This window comes from Neoarius graeffei, chromosome 23 (assembly GCF_027579695.1).
Source record: "Neoarius graeffei isolate fNeoGra1 chromosome 23, fNeoGra1.pri, whole genome shotgun sequence".
In the NCBI taxonomy this organism is placed as follows: Eukaryota; Metazoa; Chordata; class Actinopteri; order Siluriformes; family Ariidae; genus Neoarius; species Neoarius graeffei.
In genome coordinates this window covers 6,058,830-6,079,003 of record NC_083591.1, presented here as the reverse complement: position 1 = coordinate 6,079,003, position 20,174 = coordinate 6,058,830, and the positions used below count along the sequence as shown (strand labels likewise).

Below are 20,174 nucleotides of genomic sequence, written 5' to 3'. Positions count from 1 at the left end.
ACTCACGCCATATAAACAGTAATGTTGTAATGGTGTTTCTCTTAGGCCAAAAGCCGTTCCCTTGCCCTCAGTGCGATGCGTTCTTCTCTACTAAATCCAACTGCGAGCGCCACCTTCTTCGGAAGCATGGCATTTCCAATCGCAACACACTGCAGAGCACTGGGTCACTCCCAAAAACCAAGGCTGATGAGGGGTCACAGGGAAGTACAGGTATGACCGCCACAACCCTTAAGATCCTTGACATAAAAATTCTTGTGGCGATATGTTATTGACTTAACACTGGTACCAACTAATCCTTAAGCCTTTCCTGGTGTTCATTTAACATTTTCGTTTATTTTGTAGAGGGTGTTTCTGATGCTGAGCCTGCTGTCTTAGTGGATGCTGTTGATCCCAAAAAAGAGGACAAAACCACAACTATTGACACGGATCTGACAGAGCAGGCTAAAGACATGGCCACAGAATCACCAGAGTTGAAGAAAGATCTACCGGTAGAAAGCTCACAATCGGTTGAAAACTTTCACATGAACACGAACAACAGTGAGAATGATGATGACTCTCAGAGCAACAAGAGCCTTGAGATGAACGTTGTCAGCGAACCAACAGAACTCAAACTCTCAGAAACTCAGCAGGAGCAGCCCGAGGCTGCAGAACCTGCAGTGGAACCAGAGGATCCTCCATCAGAGGAATTTCCTCACACATGCAATACCTGCAAAAAGACCTTCCGGCATGCAGTCACCCTCAGCCGGCACCAGAAGATTCATTTGCAGGACAACCAGAACGAAGCTGGAGGAAGGAAAGGAAAAAATCAGCCTCTGGTATCCAGTCAGCCTGCTGACACCAGCCCCTCGCCAATAAAGGAAGCTGAGCAGGAGACGGGTGCAGCGGACAAGGAGGAGAACAGCAGCGTTGTGGAAAGTGGGGCTGAGGAAGAGGAGAAGGAGGGACAGAAAGAGGAGAGAAATGAAGAGGAAGAGGGTGGCTCTTCAGAGCTCGAATCAGCAGGCGGTAAACCCGACAAGAGGAAGAAGATCTGCAATGTGTGCACCAAACGTTTTTGGAGCCTACAAGACTTGACCAGACATATGCGTTCACATACTGGTAAGAATACTCAAGTCTGAAAATATAATCTAGATTTTTATCAAGTGAGTTGGAGTTACCAAATTTGGGGAATTACATTTTTTTTTAATTATTCAGGAGAAAGACCTTATCAATGCCAAACATGTGACCGGACCTTCACTCTGAAACACAGCCTGGTGAGACATCAGCGTATTCACAAGAAAAACCCAGACGACCGAGGAGTAGATGAGGCTGATGGAGCAAGAGAAGATAGTGCCGTGGATGGCGAAGATCTACGGTGTTCTTCTGGAAGTGAGAGCGAGACGTCCAAGACGGAGAACAGCAAGCAAGCAGAGGAAACCATAGAGGCGGTGGATGATGCTGCGGTCAAACAAGAGGAAACATCTAGAGCAGATGCTTCCAATGAACTTCAAATGAAGGAGCTGGATGAATTGGATATTAAGGCCCCAGAACCCAAAGATGCGACAGATCCCAGTCTTAAGGATAATCAGGGAGCTGCAGACAAGCCCGTTGTCTAAGACATGTTGATTCTGTTAATCCTGTGCCATACTTCCATGATCTTACACAAACACTAAAAGACAATGCAGAGTCTGGCATCTTCATGCAGACATTAGAATGCGTGCAAAATGCAAAACTGGAAACTTTCTCTCAATGCCTTAATGATTCTTTTGTTCCCCCAGAGATTTGGATCCACTGCACAGTATAATTTTTAATCAAATGTATATGATTGTGTTTTTTAATTAATTCTATAATCCTTATATCGAAATAAATTAGTGTTTTGTATGATAAGTCGATGATTTATATTAGCACCATTATATGTATTATTCTTAATTCAATTCCACTTTATTTTTAATCTTCTCAATGAGTTTTGCTCAAGTGCCTGAGAGCATATCTCTCTGAACCTTTGTTCCGAATAGGCTTTTATTAGGTTTTGGAGGTGTTTATTGGTTCACACAGTGGCCTAGTGTACTTTTGGTTATCAGCTTGGGTGATCATTGGTCAATTTTTTGGCAATATTTGCCAGGTTTTGTACATTTTCTTCTCTCTCAAAGCTCACTGATAAACAACGCTCTCTGGCCTTGTGGTGTGTTGGACATAGAACTAAACCGGTGGTTGAGACAGCGCCCCCTGGTGATTTGGGGTGTAAAGCCTGACATTCAGACACTGCCTTTAGGCAAAAGCTTGTATTAAGTACACTCGGTTAAAAAAAATTGGCAAGCACGGAAGCATTTCCAAATAAGAACACAGATCCGCGTACTTATTTTTCTATGAACTTGATAGATTTTGGACTTGAGCACAATCGAAATCAAGCCAAGGTTTTACACACAGTGCATCAGACGGAAGTGTGCTTTGCAGTACACGTTGCATTTAATCCCAATGTGAATCAAAGTCTGTTGTATGTTTTAGTGCAGTGATGTTTGTGCTGTGGGTTTTATACTTGAAATCGCCCTGCTGTTTGCCTCGACTTATACAACTGTGCTGTTCACACTGCCTCCTACTTTTCATATTCGTCTCTGTAGTACCTCTGCAGTTAGCAAATCTAACCTCATAAACCTCTAATTAGCTGAATGAAGTTTATCGTTAAGTCTCAGATGATCAACAACGACGAAATGCTGCATTTTGGAGCCAAAAAACTATGCAACAGACATGTGCTGATAATCGGTTATACAACATATCGCAATATTGGTATTTGGGCACTTAAGAATAGGATTTGTAACGTTGCCTCAAAAAAAAAAAAAAGTAGGCAGCGTATTTGTGCAGCGAATGTGCCTCTTTGATAAAGGGTCATTTCTTTTTTTTAACATACGTAATATCAACGCATGCCTTCGAAATGAACAATAACACAGCTCAAGATTAATGTCCAATTTCTTTACATCTTTAAACTTTAATCCTTTAAAGGCCAAACTGTTCATTTATTTTTGAAAAAAAAAAAAAGGTTTCACCAGCAAACAGGGCTGGTGAATTTGCGGAAAAACAAATCATTTTTCTACTATGGTGTGTTTGAGAAATGTGTGCGCTTGCTTGTAGTGTGTAATGTGTATGCGCAGGTCTATCAAAGATAAGGAGATCACACTGAATATTTTATGTATTTATTGACATGAGTGCTCGGAGCTAACGTGGACTCTCGAACGAACTCCGAGGAGAATCGGAAACAATGACTGTAGCGCTGAACAATCTTGAAGTTCTTTATATTATCACTTATTTTGTGGTTATGATTGACGCCTTGAGCTGTTTGCCATAGATTGTTTTATTAATGTCTTTGTTTGTTTGTTTGTTTGTTTGTTTGTTTGTCTGTCTGAATTAATTCACAGTTAAATCAGCCCCCACCAATACAACCTGCATTAACTAAATATATAATTATTATTGAAGCCCACGCTTGAATTAGCAGTAGAGTAGTGATTTGTGCATGTCTAATTAAAATGGGTGGTTACCAATTCTTCTCTTTCTCAGGGGCTTTTCAGATTATGCATCCTTCAATCATCTGTTTTGTGGAAAATATCTCATTTCTGCAGCAAGCTAGAGCAATCACTACAGTTACAGCGTATGCATATGAATGTGAATTCACCTCAATGTTCATCATCTTCGTCCTCGTCCTCTGTAATTGTGCATGTTTCACCGATTTGTGTTGATCACTGTAAAAACAAATGCATTTGTTAAAGGGATTGCACAAGTTTGTCTCCCGTGTTCAGTTTTAGAAAGGTTCTTTTGTTGATTTTTTTTTTCTGTACACGAGTACTCTCAACCCTATTTGAAATCATTCAAGCAATAAATATACACTAAGAAAGAGTGAGAAATTAACCAGAGCTTTTTTTTTTTTTTTTACTTTTTCAGCAGAATGTGTATTTTCACCGATATGCACCATGGGATGTTTTGTTACGGGATTGCAGCACAACACAAAAGTGAATGTCATGACAATATGTGCTACACCACAGCAGGAATTTTGTCAGGATAGCAATATTGTGTCACACTGAATTACATGCTGGACAAGTGAATACACTGCCACTTTTATTAAGGGTGACTTGTTCACGTCAGATTCGATCACCGAGGGTGTTTAAATGTGCTTTACAGGAGTGTTCACGATTATTGTGTTTTAAAGGAACAGTCCACCGTATTTCCATAATGAAATATGCTCTTATCTGAATTGAGACGAGCTGATCCGTACCTATCCGAGCTTTGCGCGACCTCCCAGTCAGTCAGACGCAGTCAGACGCGCTGTCACTCCTGTTAGCAATGTAGCTAGGCTCAGCATGGCCAACGGTATTTTTTGGGACTGTAGTTAGATGCGACCAAACTCTTCCGCGTTTTTCCTGTTTACATAGGTTTATATGACCAGTGATATGAAAAAAGTTCAGTTACACAAATTGAAACGTAGCGATTTTCTATGCTATGGAAAGTGCGCACTATAATGACAGGCGTACTAACACCTTCTGCGCGCTTCGGCAGCACATTGATATCTGAGCTCCGTATCAACGCGCTGCCGAAGCGCGCGGAAGGTGTTAGTACCCCTGTCATTATAGTGCCGACTTTCCATAGCATAGAAAATCGCTACGTTTCAATTTGTGTAACTGAACTTGTTTCATATCACTGGTCATATAAACCTATGTAAACAGGAAAAACGCGGAAGAGTTTGGTCGCATCTAACTACAGCCCCAAAAAATACCATTGGCCATACTGAGCCTAGCTACATTGCTAACAGGAGTGACAGCGCGTCTGACTGCGTCTGACTGACTGGGAGGTCGCGCAAAGCTCGGACAGGTACGGATCAGCTCGTCTCAATTCAGATAAGAGCATATTTCATTATGGAAATACGGTGGACTGTTCCTTTAAAGCTAGACGGCTTTTCGATTTCATAAAATCGGTGAAATTCAGTTCCCTCTGAAACATGATCATTGTGATAGTTTATTTCTGTAATATCTCACAAAATATCAGGCCATTCTATGGCTGGGAAGTTATTTAATTTGAGGGGATTAAAGCAAATAATGTGCATGAAATCGCTCGCTTTGCGCAGTCAAGCAGACAGAGGAAGTCCGTGTGCGTGTGTGTGCACACGCGCAGGTTTACCTTTGAGCGTGCGCTGACAGTTCCATCATTCTGTCGCTAAACGAACAGCTGATCACACCGAGGTGCTTGCTGAGCGCCGATATTTATTAGTTTGATATTTCCTGTGTTTCCTTTCCTTTGCATATAACATAACGTCTTTTATTCTTCTCGCTTTCTTTCCGTTACTGTAGTCGGTCTTTCACGTTTCATTCGCACACTCACGTCGTCCGTTTTTCTCTCCTGTTTCAAATTTGTATCCCACAATGCCTTGCGCAATCGGGGAAAGCCCACCACGTGATGCATGACATAGTATCTTGTATTGGGTCATGGTGAAGCAGGAAAAAATAGTGGAGAATTTAGGGCCATGTGGAGATAGATAAATTCATTAATTGTTCAATTTAAAAAAAATACTAATAAAATTGGAAGTCTGTGATTGATTCAAATTCGGTAGCTTTCAGCCTACTAAACAAAAATAATTGGGTGTCGGGGAAAATTCTTTTTATGACCTACACTTAAAATCTGAAAGGCAGTCTACCTTTAAATAAGGAACACTTTGGGTTGTACTTTTCTGGGAATATAATCAATGATGTGGTGATATGATTCAACCTGACATGAAGGGAAGTCCCTGTTACCACATCAGAGTTGATTATTTTCCTCTTTAACTCGTTTACTACTTACCTTTATTGTTGTTGAGCATCCACAAAACAAGTCAGTTTGTGTTATCACTTAGATTATAGCAGCTGTAAAGTGCCGTTCCCCAACCAGCCTCTCTCTTTTTTTCTCTCTCTTGAATTTAATAAAACTGAAGCTTGTCAAATAACTCTGACCTGAAGACTTGCATGTGTTGTAACATAAATTAACATCATTACTTGTGTAATGCCAGGATCAGACTACACATTACTGTTTTTGTCTTTCATGATGGTCACCGTGTCAGATTAGGTCATCATAGTGCGGTAAAAGTGGTTAGCGTGTCCACTTCTTGAGCAAGAGATTGAGTTCTATTCTTGGTCAGGTCATATCAAAGACCATAATAAAAATGGTACCTGCTGCCATCTGGTGAGGCACGCCACAATACAGATGTGAGTAGAGAGTCAAATTCCTGCGGTTACCAGAGGACCAGCCCCCCCACTGTAACCCTAGCTATACAATAGGCGAGACGCTGAAGGCTAGAGAAATGGAGACTGGTGCCGCCCAATGTGTTTTAAAGGCCTGATTAGTACTTGGATGGGAGGCTGTATGGGAATACCAGGCCCTGGCACAAGAAGGACTTTGACTTTTGACTTTGCCATAAACAGAGGTGGAAAAACTGGATTGACAAAGTAAAAGTCCTGCTTAGGTTTTCCTTCTGCCTGTGCTCTCAACACAGGTGATTTCACCAATTAGCTCATCAACCTGGCTTAGGGGATGTGGTAATTAGGATCAGCTGGTTCATTGAATTGGCTGGAGCAAAATTGTGGCAGGGTTTTTACTTTCTGCACCCGGGTTTTTCCACCTCTGGCCATAAATTCTTGCCTTGTCTTGATCAGGAGACTGGCAACGCTACAAGTTTGACCCCAACCAATCACTGTTCGTGTCAAGTCAATGTTATTTGTATAGCGTTTTTAACAACATTGTTGCAAAGCAGCTTTATAGAAAAATAAAGACTTTAAACATATAAACTAATTTTATCCCTAATCAATTTATTTATCCTTGATGAGCAAGCCTGTGGCGAGGAAAAACTCCTTCAGACGACATGAGAAAGAAACCTTGAGAGGAGCCAGACTCAAAGGGAACCCATCCTCATCTGGGTGATCACAGATAGTGTGATTATAAATAACTTGCTTGGATAACTGTGTCCTATATAGTCACAAAGTACAACTGTGTAACCAGGAAATTCATTATAGCTTTAACATGAAGGCTATTTTCTTGAAGCTACCAACTGTTCATTGATGGAGATTTGACTGCAAAACTGTTCATGACAACTGCAGTCCTAAAGTTATCATGGTGACTGTAGTCCTCAGCCATCAGAGCAAAACTGTAAGTGTCCGGCGCTATCTTCTAAGTCTATCTTTTGACTGTCCATATGGGGCCGTCCTACACAGGAGTGATGTGATGAGACTCCAGCCAGAAGTAGGGCATCAGGATGGATCAGGCAGGTCTGATCGATGTCTGTCTTTGCCCTTTGCATGTCATCCGGGAGGAGGTGCAGGAAATTATCGATCGTGGCTATCAAGTAGCACGTTGTAGGAGTTATCAAACTAGTGATATGCTTGACTTTTCGTCAGGGTGTTGTGCGGTGTCACATTGCCGTTTGTCATTCCCGATGTTCATGTGCTGGGGGGGCAGCACATCCAAGAAGGACACATCCAGGCTGGACAAACTGATCAGGTGGGCTGGCTCTGTGGTCGGCATGAAGCTGGACTCTCTGGTGACGGTGGCAGAGAAGAAGACTATGGACAAAATACTGAACATCATGGACGTTCCCAGTCACCCTCTGCACACCGTCATCAGCAACCAGAGGAGCCTGTTCAGTGACAGAATGCTCCTTCCTAAGTGCAGGACTAACAGACTTAAAAACTCCTTTGTCCCTCACGCCATCAGACTGTACAACTCCTCTCTGGGGGGAGGAGGGGTAACAGGAGGACAGAGGACGGGAAGGAGCAGTAGCCAAGCCTGACAATAAACAATACTGGACAATGTGCAATATAATGTGCAATACCTCTTCCGTTGGCCCTTTTTTTTCCTTTCTTCCCCATATCTTATTCTTTTTTATATTTGTATATGCAAATACCTAAACAACTTCAGTTTGGGTGGCACGGTGGTGTAGTGGTTAGCACGGTTGCCTCACAGCAAGAAGGTTCCGGGTTCAAACCCAGTGGCCGGCGAGGGCCTTTCTGTGTGGAGTTTACATGTTCTCCCCATGTCTGCGTGGGTTTCCTCCGGGTGCTCCGGTTTCCCCCACAATCCAAAGACATGCAGTTAGGTTGATGTGGGGCGGTCTTGGGCTGAAGTGCCCTTGAGCAAGGTACTGAACCCCTGACTGCTCCCCGGGCGCTCTGGTGCTGCTGCCCACTGCTCTGGGTGTGTGTGCGTGTGTTCACTGCTTCAGATGGGTTAAATGCAGAGGATGAATTTCACTGTGCTTGAAGTGTGCATGTGATGAATAAAGGTTTCTTCTTCTAATTTAATTTATTTGGAAGTTTTTCTCTGTTTCTATTCTCTGTTTCTCCTGTAATGATGCTACTGGAATTTTAATTTCCCTGAGGGAACCTGCCCAAAGGGATCAGTAAAGTTCTATCTAATCTAACCTAATCTAATCTGTACGGGCTTGTCACTGGAAATTTGTCAGCCATGACAAAATCGTGTCAAAATCAGATTGAATTTGTGTTGTTTGATCCCGAACACAGACGGCACAGTGGTGTAGTGGTTAGCGCTGTCGCCTCACAGCAAGAAGATCCTGGGTTCGAGCCCGGTGGCCGACAAGGGCCTTTCTGTGCGGAGTTTGCATGTTCTCCCCATGGGTCTCCATGTGGGTTTCCTCCGGGTGCTCCGGTTTCCCCCACAGTCCAAAGACATGCAGGTTAGGTTAACTGGTGACTCTAAATTGACCGTAGGTGTGAATGTGAGTGTGAATGGTTGTCTGTGTCTATGTGTCGGCCCTGCGATGACCTGGCGACTTGTCCAGGGTGTACCAAGATCCAGCTTGCCTGCGACCCTGTAGGACAGGATAAGTGGCTACAGATAATGGATGGATAGATGGATGATTCTGAGCATTACAAAGCGCTGGCACTAATGAGCATGTCTTCAGGTTAGCATATCAACAATTGTAGGGTTTAAGCCATTTTAGAGCAGGAGCAATAATATCAGAGCTGTTCTTGGGGTGTAACTGGAATTTAATGGACCTGATGGTGATGGATGACACCAAGTCTGTGTTTGAGGGTTTATGAAACTATTTGCTAGTGTAGAGGATGAATATGAGGTAATATTACGCGATTTGAGACGTCTAATTTCAAGTTAAGTTGTGGAAAAAAACAACAACAACCAAATGACGAGAAGTACAGAGTCATTTTCGTTTTGTGTTTTCCTCACTACGGATATGAGCCTTATCGGCTTCGGTAGTCACGTTGGCGGAAGTGCGTGTATGCGCGTGAGTGAGTGGAGTTGGGAGTCTTGGTGTGAGTTTCTATTTCTGTGGTCGTTATACTTTATTTTCAAAGCTTTTCGTTTATTTTGTGAATTGAAGGAGAAGGATTTAAGATGTCGCAGGTTGTCCCGGGACAGTTTGACGACGCAGAGGACTCGGGCAGGTGAGATTTACAGCGCCGGCTGGTTAGCTCAGTGCTAATTAAAGCGCCGCTTACTGAGGGGAAACATTCCAAAATGGCGCTGTGCTTATTTTCTGATCTCTAATAGAAGTGTGTGTAATCCGAAATGGCCTAATATTCAGCCTAAGAATATGGCCGAAGTAGGAACTGAGGAACATTTTGAGAAAACTTTGTGGAGTTGTTTAATTTAGAATGGAATATTGTTAACGTTGCGTAATGACGTAATACTGTTAATTTTAGCTTATGACGTCATAACGTATCAGCGTCACCGGATGGAAAGTGTTATGGGAGTTGTCCATTCTCTCGAGCAGAGATGAATACATTCTCCAGAACTCCTCAGTTTAGATTGATTTTGATTTTTATGAATCTTGCTGAAATGTCTACAGTAATATTTTAGGCCTTTATTTAAGTCAGAGAGTTTTGTCATTTCTAAACCTTCCACACACAACACACGAGGTTCTAGTTGACGTGACTTCTTTATTTTGAGGTTTGGATTAGGCCCTTTTGATTCAAGTGACGATTCAGATACGCTAATAACTACTTGGTAGACAGCATTCCTCCGGCAAGCCACACCGTGTATTCGGATTTGCATCTAATCAGTTGTTCCTTGGTCCATGGGCCACCTACCTTTCTACCAAATTTCATCCAAATCCGTTCACTACTTTTTGAGTTACATTGGGAAAAGATTTTTTTAAAAAAAGTCCTGGATCCACATACATATCTGGATTTGCATCAAAATCTAATTAATTGTTCCTTGGCCCATGCACCACCTTTCCACCAAATTTCATCCGAATCTGATCACTACTTTCTGAGTTGTATTGGGAAAAGACAAAAAAAATAAAATCCTAGATCTGCATACATAACCTGATTTGCATCAAAATCTACTCAATGGTTCCTTGGCCCATGGTCCAAATTTCATCCAAATTCATTCACTACTTTTTGAGTTACATTGGGAAAAATAAAATAAAAAAAGTCCTGGATCCACATACATATCTGGATTTGCATCAAAATCAAAATAATTGTTTCCTGGCCCATGTACCACCTTTCCACCAAATTTCATCTGAATCTGATAGCTACTTTTTGAGTTGCATTGGGAAAAGACAAAAATAAAATAAAATCCTGTATCTGCATATATAACCTGATTTGCATCAAAATCTACTCAATGGTTCCTTGGCCCATGGTCCAAATTTCATCCAAATCCGTTCACTACTTTTTGAGTTATGTTGGGAAAAAAAAAAAAAGTCCTGGATCCACATACATATCTGGATTTGCATCAAAATCGAAATAATTGTTTCCTGGCCCATGCACCACCTTTCCACCAAATTTCATCTGAATCTGATCACTACTTTTTGAGTTGCGTTGGGAAAAGACAAAAAAAAATCCTAGATCTGCATACATATCTGGATCCTGTATCTACATACATAACCTGATTTGCATCAAAATCTACTCGATGGTTCCTTGACCCATGGTCCAAATTTCATCCAAATCCATTCACTACTTTTTGAGTTACATTGGGAAAAGATTAAAAAAAAAAAAGTCCTGGATCCACATACATATCCGGATTTGCATCAAAATTTAATTAATTGTTGCTTGGCCCATGCACCACCTTTCCACCAAATTTCATCCGAATCTGTTCACTACTTTTTGAGTTGCATTGGGAAAAGTAAAAAAATAAAATAAAATCCTAGATGTGCATACATATCTGGATCCTGTATCTGCATACATAACCTGATTTGCATCAAAATCTACTCAGTGGTTCCTTGGCTCATGGTCCAAATTTCATCCAAATCCATTCACTACTTTGAGTTACATTGGGAAAAGATAAAAAAAAAAGTCCTGGATCCACATACATATCCAGATTTGCATCAAAATCTAATTAATTGTTCCTTGGCCCATGCACCACCTTTCCACCAAATTTCATCCAAATCCGTTCACTACTTTTTGAGTTGGATTGAGAAAAATCAAACAATGGAGGCAAAAACATAACATCCTCCAACAAAGTTGGCAGAGGTACCAAATACTGTTGTAATAAATATAATAACATTGAAAATGATGTAATGGTGGTGGATAAACAACACATTAAAAAAAAAAACTTTCACAGACCTTTGAGAACCACAGCGTTGACTTTCTGCTCTTCTTTTAGGCAATACATGTCAACAAACAATACCATTTTGTACATCATTTTGCTCAAACATAAAGTACAAACTGTGATGTTTTGTATGACTTTCCACCAGAACTTTCTCAGAGTCACTTTTCTACAGTCAGGATGTCTATCAGCTGATGCTTCAGACTCTATCAGTATAGTGTTGGTATGATAACAATATCATGTATCAGTTTGAATATCTCCTCATACGACTGAACAGAATATAAAAATTGTAGGATTTTTTTTTTTCCCTCCAATTTGTCCGGTTAGCTTAAAGTTGTCCCGACGATCTGTCCTAATGCAGTTATTACAGATTTGTTACAGATTAATTTCTGTTCACCTGCTGTGTGTCATGTTCTCCAGTGACTCCGAGTTCAGTCACAGTCCAGAGGAACAGGACAAACTCGGCAGAGCGACGTTACAGCTGTTGTCTCTAGACGCTAAAAGGATAAATGATGATAACCAGGAGGATGAAGAGGACGATGACGACGATGAGGAGGAGGAGGATGCTGATGATGTTGAATGGGACTGGAAAGGGTCAGTCGGAGGAGACATTACTAAGCGCTACGCGGCAATGCGGACGGGGAACAGTCAGCAGGTATGTTCTAGAAATATTCAGGAAGATACAGTAGGCGATCATTAATTTTCTGTAACAGAAGCTCTGACTGCAGATCAGACTGTTCAGCTGCAAATTACGTGATTTGTATGTTTATATTTATATTTAACACCCTTGTTCTAATGTGTTGTCATTTGTATTGTAATAACTTGTATGGCAGGTGCAATCCGTGTGTGTGTTTTGTCAATTTTGTTTCCAGGCAAACAGACAGAACACCCAAAAGTCAGAAAAGTTCTCGACGCCTTCAGACAAAGTGCTGAGGAAGTTCGAACACAAAATAAACCTGGGTACGATCACTCTGGTCACGAAAGTGAGAGACGATGATAAGGTTGTACAGTAAAGGATGTTTGATTTTATTTTACAGATCAGCTGAACTACGCTCATTCTGTCATCAATAAAGTCACAGCAATGCAAAGACAGAGAGAAGCAGACACGTCAGTCGTCTTTTTTATTCTCTCTAAACAGATTATTGTTTATTATGTACAGCCTCATGGATTGAACTGCTTTACGTCTGACACTGACATCGTCTGTTCTTGTCGCAGGTTTCGAGTTAAAGACAAGTCCGACAGAGCTACAGTGGAACAGGTGTGTGTGTGTGTGTGTGTGTTAGGAACAATTCAAGCACAAATGAAATAAAAAGTACCTTATCTATAAAAGTAGTGGATCAGCCAAGACCTGCTTGTTTCTATGATGGTTTGTTTCTTTCTTCCTTTAGTTTAGTGTTAAAGGGATAGTTCGGGATTTTTGACATGAATCTGTATGGCATCCCCATCAATAGTGTCGTGCAAACACACTGACTTACCCCTGACAGCATCCTGCGAGTCCAGTTCTTGTCCAGTTTTGGTCCAGACGAAAGTAGTCCGGCAAGTTTGTTGGGGTCACGAAAGTAAAACGTTTTTCATCTCAAAACAGTATGTGTTCAAAAGAGTGATATATTTGCATCACAAAACCGTTGCCAAATAAAAAGTCAGACCTCAAAATCGCTTGGCACTACTTCCTCTCCCTTCTTATCACTGCGCGCTGCCGCCAGGTGACAGCCACGGCTGTTTCATTCATTGTTTACTAGTGATGGGAATTTCGGCTCTTTTGGCTCTTCTTACTATAAGGAGCCGGCTCTTTCGGCTCCCAAACGGCTCCTGAGATTTTATTTTTGATTTAAAGGAATACGCCACCCCCAGATGAAATTGAGTCAGTCCCTGCAGTCCCTAGAGTTGGATGAGTGAGCCAAAGCGTTTTATAGCCGACCCAGCCATTGTCCTGATCTATAAACACACTCTGAAATTCACGGATCTGGTTAAACACAAGACTGCACAAATTATGTATAAAGCAAGACATAACCTTCTTCCGGGTGAGGTACAAAATACGTTTATGGAAAGGCAGGGTGGGTCTAACCTGAGAGGGGAAATGAATTTTAAGAGAGTAAATGTTAGAACAACTATGAAAAGTATGTGCATAACAGTCTGTGGGGAGAAATTGTGGAATGGTCTGGAAAATGAACTCAAAAATAGCACCAACATAAAACTGTTGAAAAAAAAATTATATAAAAACATGTTAATAAAAATATATGAGAATGTGGACAGGCAGACTATATAGGTGATGATGAAATTGAGAGTAAGTCTGTGACTGGTCTTCTTGTATTTAGTGTATAGTTATAGGTATGTGTATATGTATGTACTGTATATATGTATTGTATGTGTGTCTATATGCATAAGTATCTGTATATATGATTTGATTTCGTCGATATTATACCATGTTGGTATGTTTTTTGTTTTTTTTTTTGTTTATTGCTTTTGTTTTCTTTTGTATATATAGTTTATGGTGGAAAGTGACATTTGATTAGCGGTGGTATAGAGGGTTAGGATTGGATAAGTTATTACTTCCTAATCCTTTCTGAACATTGTTATTGCCTTGTGGCTACGCTATTCTCTTTGTTTATGATGATGTTTTGATTATTGTATTTTTTATTTAAATTTTTATTTTTATATCTTCTTTATTGTTCAGAATAAAGTAATCAATCAAAATAAAAAATAAACGCCCAGGTTAGCTTAGCTTAGCGTAGTCGCTGTAATCCGGCGTGTCCAGCTAGCATTGTCGTTGCAAAAGTGAATTAAATAACTCAAGATTTTTTTATAATTATTTCTCATGACTTGTACATTCACATCGAGTCCACATATCAGTGCAAATTAACACGAAGGGATTTACTAGACCAATTTATATCTGGAACTATTTTCAGCCACAGCACAGGCAAAGCACCGCTGCAGGCTCAAAGACACCGCGCAGCGCCTGAAAACGGGTGCGCAGCGCCTGAAAACCCGTTTTCAGGCGCTGCGCGGTGTCTTTGTGCCTTCCTTTTCCTACCTGTCCCTTTAATTGCTGCAATTAACTAGTTAATTCTGATTCTATTTCTCCTCTGTTATAATCTGTCCTGCTTTTGAAAAGATCCTCTCTGGGGGGGCAGATGCTGCCACTATACACATCCTCCGTGCCATCACGTGTGTAAGCCGTGGATAGAGTGCAGCCTTGGTCTCCCACCAGCTTAGTGGGTCTGCGTTTCGCTGTCACCTGGCGGCAGCGCGCAGTGATAAGAAGGGAGAGAAAATAGTGCCAAACGATTTCGAGGTCTGACTTTTTATTTGGCAACGGTTTTGTGATGCAAATATATCACTCTTTTGAACACATACTGTTTTGAGACGAAAAACGTTTTACTTTCGTGACCCCAACAAACTTGCCGGACTACTTTCGTCTGGACCAAAACTGGACAAGAACTGGACTCGCAGGATGCTGTCAGGGGTAAGTCAGTGTGTTTGCACGACACTATTGATGGGGATGCCATACAGATTCATGTCAAAAATCCCGAACTATCCCTTTAAAGCTCGGAGGCTCATGTAGCTAAAAACACAGTAGAGATTGTCTTGTTGTTAATGTTTATGCTCCCAAACAGGAGCTGGAACTCCATCTCAAGATAAATAGCAAGGCTCTACAGTTAGAAATGAAAACTTCAGCTTTTTTCACACTCAATTTGTTGTATCATTTGGCATTTTATTATTTTTCACTTAATTTCAATTTCCAGCTCGACAGCCTTTCGATTTCATAAAATCGGTGAAATTGAGTTCCCTCTGAAATCTTTAAGTGTCTTAAATATTTAATTTGAAGGGATTCCCGAGCAAATAATGTGCATGAAATCGCTCGCTTCGCGCAGTCAAGCAGACAGAGAGGAAGTCTGTGTGTGTGTGTGTGTGTGTGTGCGCGCTCATGCGCAGGTTTACCTTTGAGCGTGCGCTGACAGTTCCATCATTCTGTCGTTAAACGAACAGCTGATCACACCGAGGTGCTCGCTGAGCGCCGATATTTATTAGTTTGATATTTCCTGCGTTTCCTTTCCTTCGTATATAACAACATCTTTTCTTCTTCTCGCTTTCTTTCCGTTACTGTAGTCGGTCTTTCACGTTTCATTCGCACACTCACGTCGTCCGTTTTTCTCTCCTGTTTCAAATTTGTATCCCACAATGCCTTGTGCAAACGGGGAAAGCCCACCGCGTGATGGTGTATGATGTAGTATCTTGAATTGGGTCATGGTGAAGCAGGAAAAAGTAGCGGAGAATTTAGGGCCACGTGAAGATGGTCATTAATTGTTCTATTTAAAAAAAAAAACTAATAAAATTGGAAGTCTGTGACTAATTTTTTTTTCATTCCCAGCTGGTGTAATTGTTAAGTGTTGTCCCTTTTTATTTATTTTTATTTATTTTTTTTGGGAAGGAGTCTCCAGTGTCGGCACTCAGTACACAGTAACAGTCTGGGGTAAAACTGTGTAATGTTAAGATTCCTGAAACAGGAAAGACTTCATGATGGAGATTTTCAGAGTTTCTTCCTAACATGACAAGCTGTGTGGTTTTTTTTTTTTTTGGTTGTTTGTTCATTTAGCTTTATTAATATCGAACGAGGGCATAAAAAGAGACTGATGAGGCAGTAACTGCTTTTATTCTATCCACGTTGACTGGATATGAGCAATCGAGTGCTCTGATTGGCTACTCTATGACTAGGATATCAGCTCATATGGAGCACTTGCATGTGACGTCACAGCTGATCTAGATTGTGACAGACGCCATCTTGTCGGTCAAACGCCATATTCCGCCTTCTACTTCTACTTCTGCTTTTACTTCTACCTTTTCTTCTGGAAAACCCTACTATATACAATTCTACTACAACAGCTACGGCTACAAGCTCTCCCTACCTGTGCACGTTTGTTTTTTATGTGTATTTTTGCGTGTTGTTCGTCTGTACCGGACTTCAATATCCACTACAACTGTATGGACTTACTGGACATTGGTTTCCAGCAGAAAATGACGCTTTGTAGCGATTTCCATCGCATGCACAACATTCCGGACGAGAAAAAAAAAAAAAAACACATTCCGGACGAGATAGCGAGACCAGCGGGGTCTCCGTGGATTGTTATCGGAAGCAAAGCGAAGGAGGCGGCGCCGGGAACGGAAGCAAAAGCGAGGCTGCAGAGCGGCCTGTTGACTAAGCTCAGAAAACAGCTACTCAAACCTCCACTGCTAAGCCTCTACCTCTCCAACACCAGATCCATGATAAACAACACGGACGATTTGGAATTACAACTGGAATTGCCTTATTCTATTCTATAATCGGCTGGTCAGTGCTATACTCAATACTTAAGTGACTTACCCGTCCAGTGAGGATTCTTGTTTACAAGATGCCACATCTGAGTCGCTGACAAATCCTGAATTTCTGTAAAGATAACTGTGCAGAGATTTATAAGCATGCAGTGCTTCACCACTGAACAGCGAGGGAAAGTTAATGAGGTAATTATACACGTCCGGGTATTCCGCTGGCAGTTCAAAATCCGGTCGTGTAAACTCTGTCCGGTAAGCCATAAGGGTCACAAATCTGTAGATCGTTTATTTTAGACATATATCTAGTTATCTGTTCATTAGAAAAATGAGCCGTGTAGTCCGTCGGTTGAAATTGATCCATTCTGTACACGAGTGCAGCAGTACTCAGCGGTGTTTTTGACCGACAAGATGGCGGTTGTGTACTTTCTGGTCACGTGACTGCAAGATCTCTATACCGTGAGTAGAGAAAAACGAAATGGCTGTGCGTGTTGCTGAACCAACCGAGGACGAAATAAAAACTCTACTCGAAAACAAAACCCTAAAAAAATACCAAAAAAAAAGCAACAAAATATGGACTGAAAGTATTTGATGGTAAGAACATATCTTTATTTATTATTTTTCAAGAATTATTATCACATTTTTCACAAATTGCTCCTGTCATTTCGCCGGTTTGTTTACATTCTAAGCGGAAATTATTTTGTCGGATGTTTTGTATAAAGTTTTTATTTATTGAATTTGCAAAAAATAAAAGTAAAAATACTCTGTTTCTCAAAATCCAGTGAATGTGGATAGAATAAAACAGTTGTTCCATTCAGTCTCGTCGTACATGGTGCCTCATCGGCTATCGGTTCATGTACGACTCGATTTGATGGAATAACTGCTAAATAGCTGCTATGATGTCAGTGAAAACAGGAACTAACATGTTTCAAATGGATAAAAAGTACGAGGTGCTATTAGTTTTAGTGAATTTTAATGATTAATTATTATAATCCTCTGCAAATTGCTGTGGGACATCCTGTTATTGGAAGCTTGTCAGCTTAAGATAATAATTAATTAACTCAGATTTGCGTCGGGCCCCATCACATCGCCATCATCAGTTATTGTTCTATAAAGCATGCTTTATTCTGTACCTTAAAAGAAACGAAAGTCTTCGCCGATCTTATAAGTTATAATTATGTTGTCGAAATTTCCATTTTGGCCACTTGCGAGTGTTTCTAGTTCTGTCTTGACTTTTTGAGGGACTTTTCTAATGGTATTGTAAAATCTTTCAGGTGATGGACCCCAGGACTCGCATGATTCTCTTCAAAATGCTCAGCAGAGGCGTCATTTCAGAGATTAACGGCTGCATCAGTACAGGGAAAGAGGTTCGAGTCAAACTCCGTTCCTGATCAGAGATAAAACCGAATAAACCTGTGAAGTTAAGTGCACGCTATATAATACTCATGATCGTTAAATGATTTCCTGTTGTCTAATTTAATCAGGCCAACGTCTACCATGCGAGCACGCCTAAAGGAGAAAGCCGCGCTATTAAGATATACAAGACCTCCATCCTGCTGTTTAAGGACCGGGATAAATACGTCAGTGGGGAGTTCAGGTGAGACACAACGACGTCTTGAGTGATTTTTATTTTTTTTTAAATGCCTCCACCACTGATTCTTATTAGTACGATATCTCAAGAATATCTCAGAGGTTGAATGTTTTGTTGGCTGTACAGTACTGTGCAAAAGTCTTAGGCACATGTCAAGAAATGTTGTAGATCAGTGTTTCTCAACCACTGGGCCATGACGCGCCATCTACTGGGCTGAGAATGTTTTCAAGTTTGAACCCAAATACTAAATAGTTCAGGATGTCATAGACTACGTTCAGACTGCACCCTGAAACGACCCATATCCGTTTTTTTTGCCCATATGCGACCTGTATCCGATTTGTTATTGACAATCTGAACGACACACATCCGATTTTTTTCACATGCGACCCAGGCCGCTTGGATATGTGGTCCTAATTCCGATGCATATCCGATATTTTCACATGCGACTGCAGTCTGACCGGACAGGTCGCATTCATGCGACCTACACGTCATCAACAAGAGACAAATGTCACTAATTAGCGTTGGCTAATCCCGCCTCTTTGGTGGAAAACAACAACATTTGTACAGTTTTCAGAATTTAAATAGACTTTTATAGAATTGATCAAGCTAATGGTGGATTTGGTAGGGACCTGGATGTTGATCTGTTAGCCTGATTAAATAAAACAGTTTCTATAACTGATTTATAACTTAAACCATCCTGTATTACAAGATTATAAGATTGTTCTGGAAATTTCCAGTAATTTGACACCTTCGGTCTCATTAGTCTGCTGCCCACATTAATCAGATTATTGTGTGAGGTTCCGCCGCTGCCACAAAAACCACATCGCCAGGTCTCGCCTCATCTCCATGCTTTACTTGCAAACTTGAAGAGTGCGCTTTTTTTTTTGTTTACGTATTACGTAGATGTGCTTATTACGTGTCAGTTTGCGCATGCGGGACACTTTTGGGTCGTTTTCCGTTCATATTGGAGATCGCATACAAGTCTCATATAATTGGTAATGTGAACGGCCTAACAAAAAAATCAGATTTCACAACAAATCGGATATGGGTCGTTTCAGGTTGCAGTCTGAACGTAGTGATATGGCCCTTTTCCACTACCCTTTCTCAGCTCACTTCAGCTCGCTTCAGCTCACTTCAGCCCGACACGGCTCGCGTTTCGACTACCAAAAACCAGCACGACTCAGCTCGTTTCAGCCCTGCTTAGCCCCTAAAACTCGCACCGTTTTGGAGTGGGGCTGAAGCGAGCCAAACCGTGCCGACTGAGGTTGGGGGCGTGAGCAGACACTCCCCTGTGCACTGATTGGTGAGGAGGCGTGTCCTCACATGCCCACACACGCCCCGCGAGCGCGCAGGGATCTGTAAACACCGCAAACCCGGAAGAAGAATAATTATGAATTACGAGAATTTCTGAAGCCTTATGCGCCTCGCCTCATCTATACGCTCTTGCCAGTATCTGTTGGCGTTGTCGGTGACAACAAGCCACAGCACCAAGACCAGCAACACTAACGACTCCATGTCCTCCATGTTTATTGTTTACTATTCGGGTCGTGAGACTACCGCTTAAAAGCTCACTGAATCAGTGACATACAGAGCATCGTGGACGAGTTCGCGGAGCGCAAGGCTCGTCGTATGCCCTTCAAATAATGCGCGCAGTAGGCTATTGATGTTTTATTATGAGCCATGTACAGTATGTCGCCGAATGTTTTTTTTTGTTTCTGAGTTACATGTTCGTTTGAAGGACTTGATGTACAAAATAACATAGTTGCACCCC

General features: G+C 41.3%; 2 protein-coding genes across 8 annotated transcripts in view; both read left to right on the top strand.

Annotated features, from left to right (window-relative positions):
- rreb1b (ras responsive element binding protein 1b) overlaps positions 1-3,876 on the top strand; it is a 90,563-nt gene extending 86,687 nt beyond the window's left edge. For all 7 annotated transcript variants that reach the window (XM_060905663.1, XM_060905661.1, XM_060905662.1 and 4 more), the window contains 3 exons: positions 46-210; positions 343-1,098; positions 1,195-3,876. In XM_060905663.1, coding sequence (XP_060761646.1) covers positions 46-210; positions 343-1,098; positions 1,195-1,595 — 1,322 coding nt within the window. In that variant the 3' untranslated portion in view covers positions 1,596-3,876. The remainder of the gene's footprint in view (positions 1-45; positions 211-342; positions 1,099-1,194) is intronic.
- Positions 3,877-9,221: 5,345 nt separating this feature from the next.
- Positions 9,222-20,174, top strand: part of riok1 (RIO kinase 1 (yeast)) — a 37,006-nt gene continuing 26,053 nt past the window's right edge. Inside the window, exons 1-7 of the mRNA XM_060905660.1 lie at positions 9,222-9,404; positions 11,929-12,163; positions 12,381-12,468; positions 12,546-12,615; positions 12,724-12,766; positions 18,087-18,179; positions 18,297-18,409. Of these exons, the coding sequence (XP_060761643.1) occupies positions 9,355-9,404; positions 11,929-12,163; positions 12,381-12,468; positions 12,546-12,615; positions 12,724-12,766; positions 18,087-18,179; positions 18,297-18,409 (692 nt within the window). The 5' untranslated portion in view covers positions 9,222-9,354. The remainder of the gene's footprint in view (positions 9,405-11,928; positions 12,164-12,380; positions 12,469-12,545; positions 12,616-12,723; positions 12,767-18,086; positions 18,180-18,296; positions 18,410-20,174) is intronic.